This window comes from Dermacentor albipictus, unplaced genomic scaffold (assembly GCF_038994185.2).
Source record: "Dermacentor albipictus isolate Rhodes 1998 colony unplaced genomic scaffold, USDA_Dalb.pri_finalv2 scaffold_13, whole genome shotgun sequence".
Taxonomy (NCBI): Eukaryota; Metazoa; Arthropoda; class Arachnida; order Ixodida; family Ixodidae; genus Dermacentor; species Dermacentor albipictus.
The window spans coordinates 8976946-8989094 of record NW_027225567.1 but is presented as its reverse complement, the minus strand read 5'-3'; the positions used below and the strand labels follow the sequence as shown (position 1 = coordinate 8989094).

The 12149-nt window shown below is 48.2% G+C and overlaps 1 protein-coding gene across 1 annotated transcript in view; it reads left to right on the top strand.

The window, feature by feature from the left end:
- Positions 1-10837, top strand: part of LOC135915885 (peroxiredoxin-6-like) — an 89192-nt gene extending 78355 nt beyond the window's left edge. The window contains exons 5-6 of the mRNA XM_065449079.1: positions 9842-9914; positions 10489-10837. Of these exons, the coding sequence (XP_065305151.1) occupies positions 9842-9914; positions 10489-10614 (199 nt within the window). The 3' untranslated portion in view covers positions 10615-10837. The remainder of the gene's footprint in view (positions 1-9841; positions 9915-10488) is intronic.
- The last annotated feature ends 1312 nt before the right edge of the window (positions 10838-12149 follow it).

Here is a 12149-nt window from a genome sequence, read left to right as displayed (position 1 = left end):
ATTTTTTCTTCCGCCGGAAGTGTTCCCACCACATACAGATGGCGCTAAGCCCCATGGACCGCCGATGGACCGCCATATATTGAACGTATGGGCTCCTATTGAAGCTTCGCTACCAGGTACATTTACCTTGATTAATGTTCAATTGAACGCCGCTGAGCGGTCCTTCGAGTGATGAACTCCTCGCGGGCAAGCGAGTGCGTTGACACGCTTGGTGCGTTTTGATTTGACTTTACCGAGCCGCATTAGAACGCAAGCGAGAGCTTGCGCGGCCAAGAAACGCGCGGATAACGCAGGCTTTCTGAGAGCGAGGGTGACGGGGCGTCATAGAATAAAGTACCAACTTAGAGAAGGGAAACTATACCTTTCGCAGTGGTTCGAAAATAAGCAGCGGCAGCGCATGGAACTTACTTAGGTAGACGCCAGATGACGTTGCTCAATCCGGAAGCGGAAATGCACTTCTTTTTTTAAGAGCAAAATTTATTATGGCCGCTTTTGGCCGGTCGCGTACGCTGGTACGCGCCGTGCTTGCTATGCCGGCTATGCGGCATGACTCAATGCCTTCGCTGCCGCGTAGCTGGTGCGTTCCAATTGCCAAGAGCCTCTACTGACGCCCATACAAACACGCCACAAGTGAGTGAACAGAACGTGCGACTTTATTGGCAGAAGTCAAGCAGTGTATACATTCTCGTGCAATAGCAGAAATAAAATTTGCATGTCGAGATATTCTGGAATCATTGACGCGAGCTCGTAAACGGCTCACCGTCGTCGTCACACGTGGTGGTCAGGTTAACGAGCGACATCCAGCAGCGGAAACAGATCGGACAGAGTGTGCCACCTGTTTGCAGCCTGCACAGCGACATGGATACCCTGGATTTTAGCCGTTCACTCCTTTCCAACCTGCACGTTTCTTTCCTTTCGGGGGCCGCTAATGTGTGGCCACATTGTCTCAATATGGACAAGTCGCTTTCGTGGGCATCGCCTTCATCAGCTACTTTTGCGGGCATTTCCAACCATGTGGCTATCAACTTCATACGGATCGGAATATGCAAGCACGTGTGCTGGTCTCCGTTCATGCCTAATCGCGTCCGAGAAAGGCCAGAGGCGCAATTTGCCTATGGCTGCAGCAGGAAAGGGTGAACGGGGAGCACGAATCACGGTGGATGAAAATTGGGAATCTGTGTCGCTGTGCAGGCTGCAGGAGCGAATACTTACTTCGAGAGACTGCTTCCCAGTGCAACCGACCAGGCCGCAATATTCGAAAAACGCAACACTGCGATCGTAACCAAGTGACATAACAGCAAAATTAAACAGCAATCAGTCACCGCATGAGGTTCAGACAATACATTATACATTGGCTACGAACCATATGGCAACAGTGAACATTCACATACACAGGTGTCTTAGGGTACATTCAGCCGCCTACCTGCAGGCGTAGTGCCTGCCTTCGTTGCACGTGGTGGTCTAGTAACGAGCGACAACCAGCAGCAGAAACAGATTGGACAGAGTGTCCCACCTGTTTGCAGTGACAGTCATTGTTAAAGATGAGCAACTCGCAGTGCGAAGCAATTGGGTGACGCAGGCATCTGCTGCCGCAGCCTACACAGCGACATGGACTACCCATCATTTTGGGTTTGACTCCTTTCCAATCTGCACGTTTCTTTTCTTTCGGAGGCCGCTAATGTGTGGCTCACACTTGGTGTCTCACATTGTCTCAACCTGGACAAACATTGTCTCAATATGGACAAGTCGCTTTCGTGGGCTTCACCTTCATGAGCCACTTTTGCGGGCCTTTCCACCCAACTGTTTACACGCCCGACCATGTAAGCACGTATGCTGGTCTCCGTTCACGCCTAATCGTGGCCGAGAGAGGCCAGAGGCACAATTTGTCCATGGCTGCAGCAGGAAAGGGTGAACGAGGAGCACGAATCACGGTGTGCTTAAATTGGGAGTCTATGTCGCTGTGCAGACTGCAGGAGCAAATGCTTACTTCGAGAGACTGCTTCCCAGTGCAACCGACCAGGCTGCAATATTCGAAAAACATAACACTGCGACCGTAACCAAGTGACATAACAGCGAAATTAAACAGCAATCAGTCACCGCATGAGGTTCAGACAATACATTAGACATTGGCTACAAACCATCTTACAGGCATAATGCTTGCCTTTGTCGCATGTGGTGGTCTGGTAACGAGCGACAACCAGCGGTAGAAACGGATTGGACAGAGCCTTGCACCTGTTTGAACCAACAGTTGCCGTTGAAGATGAGCAACTTCCATTGTGAAGCAATCAGGTGACGCAGGCATCTGCTGCCGCAACCAACACAGCGACATGGACTACCCGGCATTTTAGCGTTAACTCCTTTCCCACCTGCACATTTATTTTCTTTCGAGAGCCGCTAATGTGTGGCTCGCACTTTTTGTCCCACTTTGTCTCAATGTGGAGAAGTCGCTTTTGTGGGCATCACCTTCGGCAGCCATTTTTGCAGGCCTTTCCACCCATACGGCTATTAGCTTCATACACTTGGAACCGTGTAAGCACATATGCTGGTCTCCGTTTTGAGCAAATCATGGCCGAGGTAGGCCACAAGCACAATTTGCCCATGGCTGCAGCAGGCAACAACGAATGGGGAGCCCCAGTTTCGGTGTGTGTATACTGGGAGTCTATGTCGCTGTGCGGACTGCAGGAGCAAATGCTTACCTCGAGGGACTGCTTACCAATGCAACTCACCAGGCCCCCCACATCTGAGAAACGTAACACAGTTACCACAACCAAGTGGGGCAGCAAAACCAGATTCTGCAATCAATCACTTCAGTGTAGCTTGCGCAAACATCCAGGCTATCGAGGAAGAAGAGCAATCATCAACAAGACTAGGAATATGGAAAATGAGAAAGCTTGCACTCAAGAGAGAAGCCACTCTGCTCTGCAAGCACTGAAGGCTAAAAACATCAAGAAAAGTAAAATGGTGCATAGCATATGGTGCATAGGTTAATGCAAGACACATGCCAATGCTGCATCACCTATTTCAGGAGAGGAATTGTGCATGACAACATACACTAGAAGATACTGCTACAGATATGTTAGGCTACTAGACAGTGACTGGTATTAAGTTTCAGCGAAGAATCGGTTGACCTTTATGTTTTGATGAGGATGAATGATCTCTAACAAAAATGGGCAATCAAAAAGCTTGCATTTATAGAAGAAAAATTACACTTGGCACAAACGAAATTGACATGGCTAGGAAGCTGATTAAGGGCAAAATGACGGATGTCGATCTTTTGTCCAGCGTCGTCCGTGCTTGGTCAGATGTCGCAGGTGCATCTGAAGACGAATAATTTCTAGAAAGTCCTTTTTGAGTTACCTGGATGACTCAGCCAAATATCCGTGCTGGTGGAATGGTGGCTGAAGCTCTTTTCAGTCTTGACACAGTCCCCTGCAGACTTGATATCTCATCCATATTCTTCTGCATGCGCTTCTTTGTTCTTGGTGTAAAAGCCCTGCAAATTCGGCTCCAGCCCCTTCCTGTTGTTGGTGCAGATAGGAGCTCCTGTGATGACCAGGATATGCTTGGCATAGACTGTTGGGGCAGAACAGTGACACATGAGATGCAGCACAGATTAGCCAAACTCTTGTGTGCTTTCTTTTATGTTCGAACCAATTATACTGAACCATAAATATGAACAAACATTCATATCTGCTGCAAACAGCAAGCCAATACAGCATATATCAAACATGTTTATTTCTGAACCATGTGTTGTTTACCTTGTAGTAGTAGCCAACGTCCACACAATGACATTGTTGTAGCAGGCAGCAGCCTCTGTTTAGTGCTGGAGTGGAGTGTGTTGCTTTATACTGGTGCCGTCCTCATTACTGCATGTCTGGAACGGAAATTTTGACTGAATCAGAAATTGAAAAAGCAAAATTTTGCAATATGAAATGCAAAAAGGTGTGACATATATATTATAATGGTTTGCGACTACAGAACACATGCAAACGTACTGTCTGTTCTAGGGTGCTTAGGCAGCATGTTAAATACATATTGCTATTGTCCATAAAATTGATGTCTGCCTACCTACAATGCATGTCAACAGCTTAAGTATTATTAAGATCACAAATGAGAACATTTGTACGTTCATTTATACACTAGAAAAGATCACACTGCTGGTTCCACGAGCAAATGCATGAAAGTCATGAAGCTGTTAGAACTGATGCATTATTTTTCTGCACGAACGTGATGCACCGCTTCACTACTGCAAGAAATAAATGTCCTACGGTAAACCAAACTGAACAGCAAGAACATTTGGAACCAACAAGTACGAAATATGGGTGAATTATGATGCTTGCAACTGTTTAATACATTAAATCCTGTACTTCCACTTCATTTTACCATAGGATTATTCGGTTTTGTGGACGAAAGAAGTTGACGGCGGACTCGAAAAGAAAGTTTAATATGTACATTCATAAGGCTACTGTCACCTACGACCACGGCTACAATAAGATGAAAAATGAGACGCGCGTTCCGATATCGCTCTTTCTTTCCTGGTTGTGTGTGTATAACGACAGCCTCGCAAGTAAAGGTTTATTTAGGAAAGTGCAACTGAGATCCTGACTGCCCATATGTAATGCATGATCTAGTTCGTTAACTTGTGCCCGCCTGGAAGGTAATGAGACGGATATTATATAATGATTCAAGCAGCGGTGTTACACGACTCACCGTTATTGCCGTTGTCAGTCGCAGCAAAATCCAGCTCCCGTTTCGATGCAGACCTGTTCCGAATGGCTCACGATCGAAACCCAACTTCCTGGCTTACATGTCCGCTTGAAAACACGTAACTTCACCCCAAGTTAAATAACAGGAGACATCGAAGCGCAAGAAACTAGTTTTAGAAACAAAGAAGCAACCAGTCTGAGTGTTGTTGCGACTTTGCACCGCTGCACCACTATTACGACTTTGAGGTGGTCCCGTAGCGCTCGTCGCCCGTTTCGTGACAGGGCGTTGGTAGCGAAGACTCCGAGTCAGGCGTCGGTGAGAATAACGAATGCGACTTTATACACTATATACAGGTCATTATACAGGACAAGATAGGATCGGCACAGGGGCCGAGAGCTAACAGCAAACGCGACTGTTCCCGCACGGCGACGTCCGGCGAGACTCCAACTCGTGACACATCTCACTCCACTCGAGAGCGGCACTCGGCCCACGGTGGTTTGGTGGATCCAGTTCTCCAGGCGGCGGCGTCGGGGTTTATAAAGCCCCGAGAAACGATTGTTACTCAAACGGCCCAATACAAAGCCAGCACTCGATGGTCGTCCGAGAGGTCCAACCAGCGACCGCGCTGGCCACCCGCTTCAATGTTGCCGTGCGCGGTGACCTCCAGGGAAAAGGAAATACGCCGCCGGGCTGTCTAGCACTTTGTCGCGCGTTCGGCATTGTCTTTTGCCGATGCTTCTCCTCAGGACGCCGCTGCCTGACGGCTCAGCATCTTGACTTGTCAAGGAAGAGTTTAGGGCGCTGTGCCTTTCGGCGCAGCCCTGGGTTTGTCCAAAGAACGTTCGCAGGATAAATTCTGCATCTTGTAGATTCGTATTCCGGGCTGGTGGTACGGGCACAACAGCATCTCCGCCATCAGATAAGGCGCTGGGAAGACGAGCTGCCTCCACGTGGCTCGGATGCCAGGTGCGCACGTTCGTCAGGCTCGTCCAAGTTCACGTCCAGTGTCCGGACGCCAGATAACTTCACGTGCCGAGGCCCCACTCACCAGGACATGAGCTCTGCTCACCGCGTTGTCGCCAAGGCACCTCGACCAGCTCCGCTCGGGTCGTTCCTAAGACCTTGCTTCTCGCCACTGGTCCCGGTTCACGTGAAAGATCGATAATGCTGAACGCTATGTGCGTTTATAATGACGAAGAAACAATAAGCTTACTAACAAAGAGTACAATATCTAATTAGCAATGATAATTTTGCCCTGTTTTTTATGTAACAAAAATGCTTCGGTAATTGTAAGAGAAAGTTTGTAAGATAAATTGCGCTTATTACGACGCCTCTACCGGAAAATGTTGGAACTAACGTAAGCATCCCGAATTGATTCTACTACGCTGGTTTTGTTAGGAGCGGCGCGCGGTCGATTTTTTCGCCCTCTGTGGCCATTTGTTGAACTTGAGAGTGTGCTACCCCTGGTGGCGTCGCCCTCTCCGCTCACGCAGTATCGCGGCAGCAGCATGTGCTCCCTTTCGCCCGCTTTGTCGGCGCTTCTGTGCCGGCGTTGACAGCGCCGCATGCGACGCAAAATTCAACTAGCGGGTGGTACGCGTCTTTGATCTGTTGTTCGCACCGCCTTGATTGCCTCTTGCACTGCGCGTGTTTGGGCACGTTTCGTGTCGCGCGCGTTGTGTGCCTACGTGTGTGCCCGTGGACATTTCATTCGAAGGGCGATGTACAGTCTGTTTCGCACTTAGGGGAAAACTCGGAGCGCCTTGCATCGCGATGCGGCGAGTGCTTGAGTCAGGCGGCGGCGGCAGCAGCGCGCGCAGGCGTAGGTGCTCGAGGGGCGGGGTCTTGAACGGCGTCGTCTGCTACGGCGACGCGCGCTGGCCGCATTGTCAGGAAGCGTGCTACTGTCAGGGGCAGTGCGCCGATGTCATCGTTACTGCGTGAAATGAGCCGGTATTCTTTACTAAGCGTTGTGCGACGCCCCCTGATACGCCTCGATGGTAAGTTCATCGCTGAAAGGTGCAGGACAGTCATAGACGACGTACTGATTCCATACGTTCTTCACGGCCTATTCCTGGAACGCGACTATATATTCTAACACGATGGCCGCCGATCCACACTGCTCTTGTTGGGCAAGAACTGCTGGGAGAGCGCGCCGTCACTCTCTTGCGAGTGGCCGGCTCAATCCCCGGGCGCCAACACCATTTAAAATGTCAGGGGCTCGTTGAACGTATCGCTGCCGCACCATCCCCTCTATCAGTCGTCCGAGGATAGGCTTCGATCCACCATCGTCAGCGACTGAGACGTGCTGCGAATGAACACATCCCTGATCAAGTCATTCTACACTTCACTGCCTTCCAGGATGAGTGCTGTCATCGATGCCGCAGGGGACATGACGAGATACTAACTGAAATTCGGAGCGTGACGTGTCCGATTCCCCGCCGGTGGGCAGGGTCTGTCTGGTGTAGTGAATGATTGTCGAGAAAAATCACTTCCAGCTCATTGTCTTAACCTAAAACATTCCTTTAATCGTATCCGTTTGTTTCATCGTGTTCGACCCCCATAGTTATCATTGTTGAGTGCTTTGTTTTCCTTTCGAGTTAAACAAAGACTGAGCACGTTGCGCGCACATCTTGATGCGTCTTGTCGCTGCTTATTACGGTAGCACGCACAGTGAAGAAATACACGTGCAGGCGCTCAGTACCCCGGCCTTTCGAAAGAACAAACGAAGCATGCTGCGAAAAGAAGTTTGTGGAACTCCATTATCGCCAGTGAAGGCTCAGAGTTTGGCGACGCACAACGTTTAGTAAAGAATATTAGCTCAGTTACCGCAGTACCGATGTAATCGGTGTACTGCCCCTTATATGCAGTAGCACGCTTCCCGACAATGCGGCCAGCGCGCGCTGCCGTAGCAGACGACGCAGATCACGACTCCGCCGCTCAGCTCACAGCTCTCTTGTAAATAGAAGAAATAAAGTTTGTAACCAACGAACCTCGAGCATCTGCGCCTGCTCGAGCTGCTGCCGCCGCACGACTCCATTGCTTGCTGCATCGCGATGCATTATGTTCTGAGTTTTCCCCTAAGTGTGAAACAGACTGTACACGCTTCTAGTTGCCTTTAAGAAGATCGGTACGCTTGACGATTATTTTTATAGCTGCAATGCGGCGAAAGGGCAGCGACTGCTTAACCATTTTAGTGACGCTGAGCAGGTAATTGGAAACGACATCGTATGTGCCGCCGAAATAATCGTCAGCACATACGATGCGGCACATGCATACGGCACATACGAGCTAACGTCATTTTTGCAGTTTCTCACAATATGTTTGCTACAAATCCGTGTTGTCTCTGATGGCGACAACGGACTTCCATCGACACTGTGCGAAAATAAACAAAATATATCGCTGCATAGCACAAGTACGACATGCGCACACAATTTTAACTAGTACGTCCCCTACAATATGGAATAGAGGCAGCAATGTAGACAGCTTGGCCATTTTTAAACAATGCTCAAGACACGGAAGTTGAAAATATTAGTAGTAATTCCTGCTTCAGCAATGCCGGCGCGACCAAGGCGCAGGCGTGTATCGTCCAGTAACTCGATCAATCGGTGCACTGGTGAAGCGGGAATGAACTCCGATCATGTTCAATGCATCCTGCACATATTCAATTTCTCCGCACGCGTGAAGATCGGCCACTGCTAGCGCATGCAGCAGAAGTGGTTTCCATTCTTGGGCAGCGCGCACACAAACGGAACACGAGAAAGAAGACAGGACAAGCGCTCGTCGAACAACTTAGTTTTTATATGAATAAAAGGACTATGTACCGAGTAATTATTAAATTCATGTGGGTTACATATAAAAACCGTCATACACTCTGGAGTGATCAATGAACGATTTCGCTTCGTTTGCCTGTTGTTTACTTCGCTCGGCGCACCGCAGTAATCCATGTCTGTCGTCTGCTTTTTTCGTACCATTTTCTTGTGAATCTGCAGAATTTCACTGGTGGCATCAACCCTTTCGTGTTTACATTGCTGTCGTGGCAGTTAACAACACAATAATAATTTCCGGTCATCCGAAGAGGCGCCGTCGCAAACGAGATGTTTCGCGCGCAGCGCGAACCTAACGCGGGCCCGAATTGTGGCGGAAACCTACACCCGTTGGAGATGAGATCGTTCCGCCAGGGGAGAAATGAGCGCTGGCGTCTAGGATGACACTTGGCGTGCGGTCGTCCATGCTCCGTCGAGGCCCCAGTATGGTGGCTACCATAGCCCCAGCCACCAAGGGCGAGCCAGCATCGCAGCTAACAGGAAGTTAGGTGTCGTTTCGCTCCTACAGACCTCGCCGGCTTTCTCGCTCAATGGGCCATTTCACAATTTCACATCAAAATTAAAAGCAGATACAATCTCTTACGTATGAGGACTCTCAGTTGAGCAAACCGTTAAAAAAAGACGTTTTCAGCGAATGTGTCAAATTTTGCACTAACCATGTGAACTCTACCAAGTTCTTTTTTTTTGCTGTTTTACATTTCTGAAGGCGTTTATACTTCAAAGGGTTATTTAGCTGCACAAGGCTGAAGATTTAATAACAAGTGCACGTAAAGCGTAGAGCCTCCTTCTGAGTTCGTTCTCACTTGCCTATGGCTTTTTGCCGGCGCCTTTGACCGGCGGATACGCTGCATTGAGGGTCACCTTTTTCATGTGAAAGTAATTCTTTAATTGACGAACGAAGAAATTACCACCAAGGCTTACATTCGCAGTTTTCAAATCTACAAATTTTGCGCTGAACAGGTTTTCTTACTGTAAGATAGTTGACCGTACTCTTGTTAAAGTTGACATGAACGTTAACGCTACTTAAGTCATTTTAAATCTGCCGCTTCAAGCGTTTAGCGCCTGTGATAACATTCTTGAGAATCCTTCAGCGAGCGGCAATATGATAAAATTTGAGAGAAAATGTAAAGCTGAAAAAGAAAACTGTCGACACAAGCGCAGCGAACTGAAGGCACGCCTTCTACAGTTTGGGTGAAGTATCTACGGAGTAATCGATAAAGAACAATTATAATTAAAGCATTCATTGACTGATCTCGAGAATAAAACATAACGGCTGCGCAAGTGATTAATCATTTTCCCCATTCCAGCGAGGTTCTGCGTGCTACTGATTCTCTTTTGGTGACTGAAACCAGGAAGGTAGCAACTCCAGCTGGTTGGAAGGTGAGTGACCGAAGCCTTGTTCATGTCAATGCAGGATGAGACTTTGGTCGGGTCTCCGCTTATACTATATCGGTTACGTTGTTTCAGTTAAATTGTACCGTCAATTTAACGTCTTTTGGGATCGCATCGCTGATCGGTATTGGTAAACGAACACTCTGAAGAAGCAAAGTTGCAGGACACAGACCATGCATTCCGCACACTTTCCCAGCATTATTACTACTCGTTATTACTACTCATCATTACTCGTCATCATTACTTGAAGTTTAGCTAGAAGTTGCCAAGTGTTTCGCGCTTGAGTTTGCTTCCGTCTCATTAGCATCTACACAACAGCCAAGATATATTTGATACACATGGCAACCATATTAATAGTGGGAACGATGGAATGAACTATACCAAAGCGCCGTGAACGCGTTTCAGCTCATATTTTCTAAATAACACGATTCCATGCATTCTTGTTTGCCTGATTGTCTTCAAATGTCAAATGACTGCTAGCTTGTCTTTTCCTATTTCGTCATTCGTGCTAATCGCCGGCCATAGTACATTGTGCCATGACTTTGCATTACTGACAATGCAGAAAGGGACCCCCTGCATGGTGCTCCCCAGCGTCACTGAGGAGGAGATTCCCATGCTCTTCCCGACTGGCATCAAGCAGTACAACGTGCCTTCCGGAAAGAACTACCTCCGCACCACTATGGACTGAAATCGCAAGAAGCGGCTGCGCATGCGAAAATCGCCTGACTCTGCTCTCTCTCTCTCTCACTCGCTCTCTCTCTCTGTCTGTCTCTCTTTAATATACACCCCTTCGCTTCCGTACGCCGAGTTCTCAGGCCAGTAACAGTTTGTAACGTGTCTTTTTCCGTCACTTTCGACGAAGGCACATTTTAAATACGCAGTGTTCAATAAATAACGTTTTTGAACAATTACGACCAAGTCTTGCGGAACACCAGCGTCCGCTGCTCTTAGCCAGCGGAAACCGTATTGCGTGGTCCTGCCTTACCTTTGGGTAAGGCGATGCGGTCGGGAACAAATAAGCTGGTCGGTAAGCTTTTGCCCTTCTACAAGACTGAACGTGATGTATGTGCGTTCTCTAACGCACGCACGGCAGAACGAACCGCACCGTGCATCGTAATGAAATGTGCCATTTTAGCAGACCGTTTGAAGGATGCGCTGGAAAGAGCGATCTTGCTATAGCATCAGATTCCTGCCGCTACCTTGACACGTGCTGAATTACTTGTATTTACAATTCTGGGACGTTTATTGTCAATTCAACTGCCAGTTCTTCTGAGCCATCTGTCCGACGAGTCTATGGCTCAAGAAGTCTGTGATAGACCCACTGTAAAGAAGTTAAAAACTGGCTTAGCTGTGGCTTTTATGATTGAATGATTGGGTTTAACGTACTAAGCAACGCACAGGCTATATGTTACCTTAGAATGCACCCAGAGCACCGGTGCATTCTTGCATTTCGCCCGTATTAGAATGAAGCCACTGCAATCCGGAATTTAACCCGCCGCCGAATTTTCGGCACACCAATGAGATTGCCAGGGGCGCACAGCGATGTCTGCGTGCGCAATAACGAAATTATTTTAAAAAACCCTTTGTTTTACAGCTTAAAGAACTGTTTTACAGGCTCTGCTGTTATTCTGTATTTTCTCGCCTTTCAACTTCTAGCGCATAAAATCGTGCAAGGGCGAGTGCAGTGCATCATGTCGAAACATGCGATACTCGCCCTAGTCATGTGCAGCAATAAAACCCATTCGCAAAAAGGAAAAAAAAAACAAGCTGTGCCTCGTGGGTCCAGTTTATATGCACTGTCTGCTTTTCCGTGCTCCCGGCACTGCACAGGTGATGCGCCCCAAAGAAAGTGGGCCCTCTTTTCCACACTATAATAGGTTTGAGAAAAACTCTCAGCGGGCGTGGGACTAGGCTGGAGTAAAGTGTAAGATAGGTCCTCCTATCGAAACGTTGGCCAGCCTGTCTGAGGCACTTTATCCCTGTTTACAAACTTTATACTACAGTGTGCTATTCCATCTGTCAGCCCCTTTCTTGTTTTTGGATTTTCAAGACTTGAAATTCTGCGATCGAGGCTCGTCGCATTATTGAACGAGGGGCTCGTAAAACGACACGCCTCACTTGTTTGACAGGAGCGAGGCCATTCTTAGCCACAGTGCAAACCGCACTTAAGCGAATGTCTAATACCCGTGTCACACGGGCGTTTGGAAGGCCTTCCAACCGATA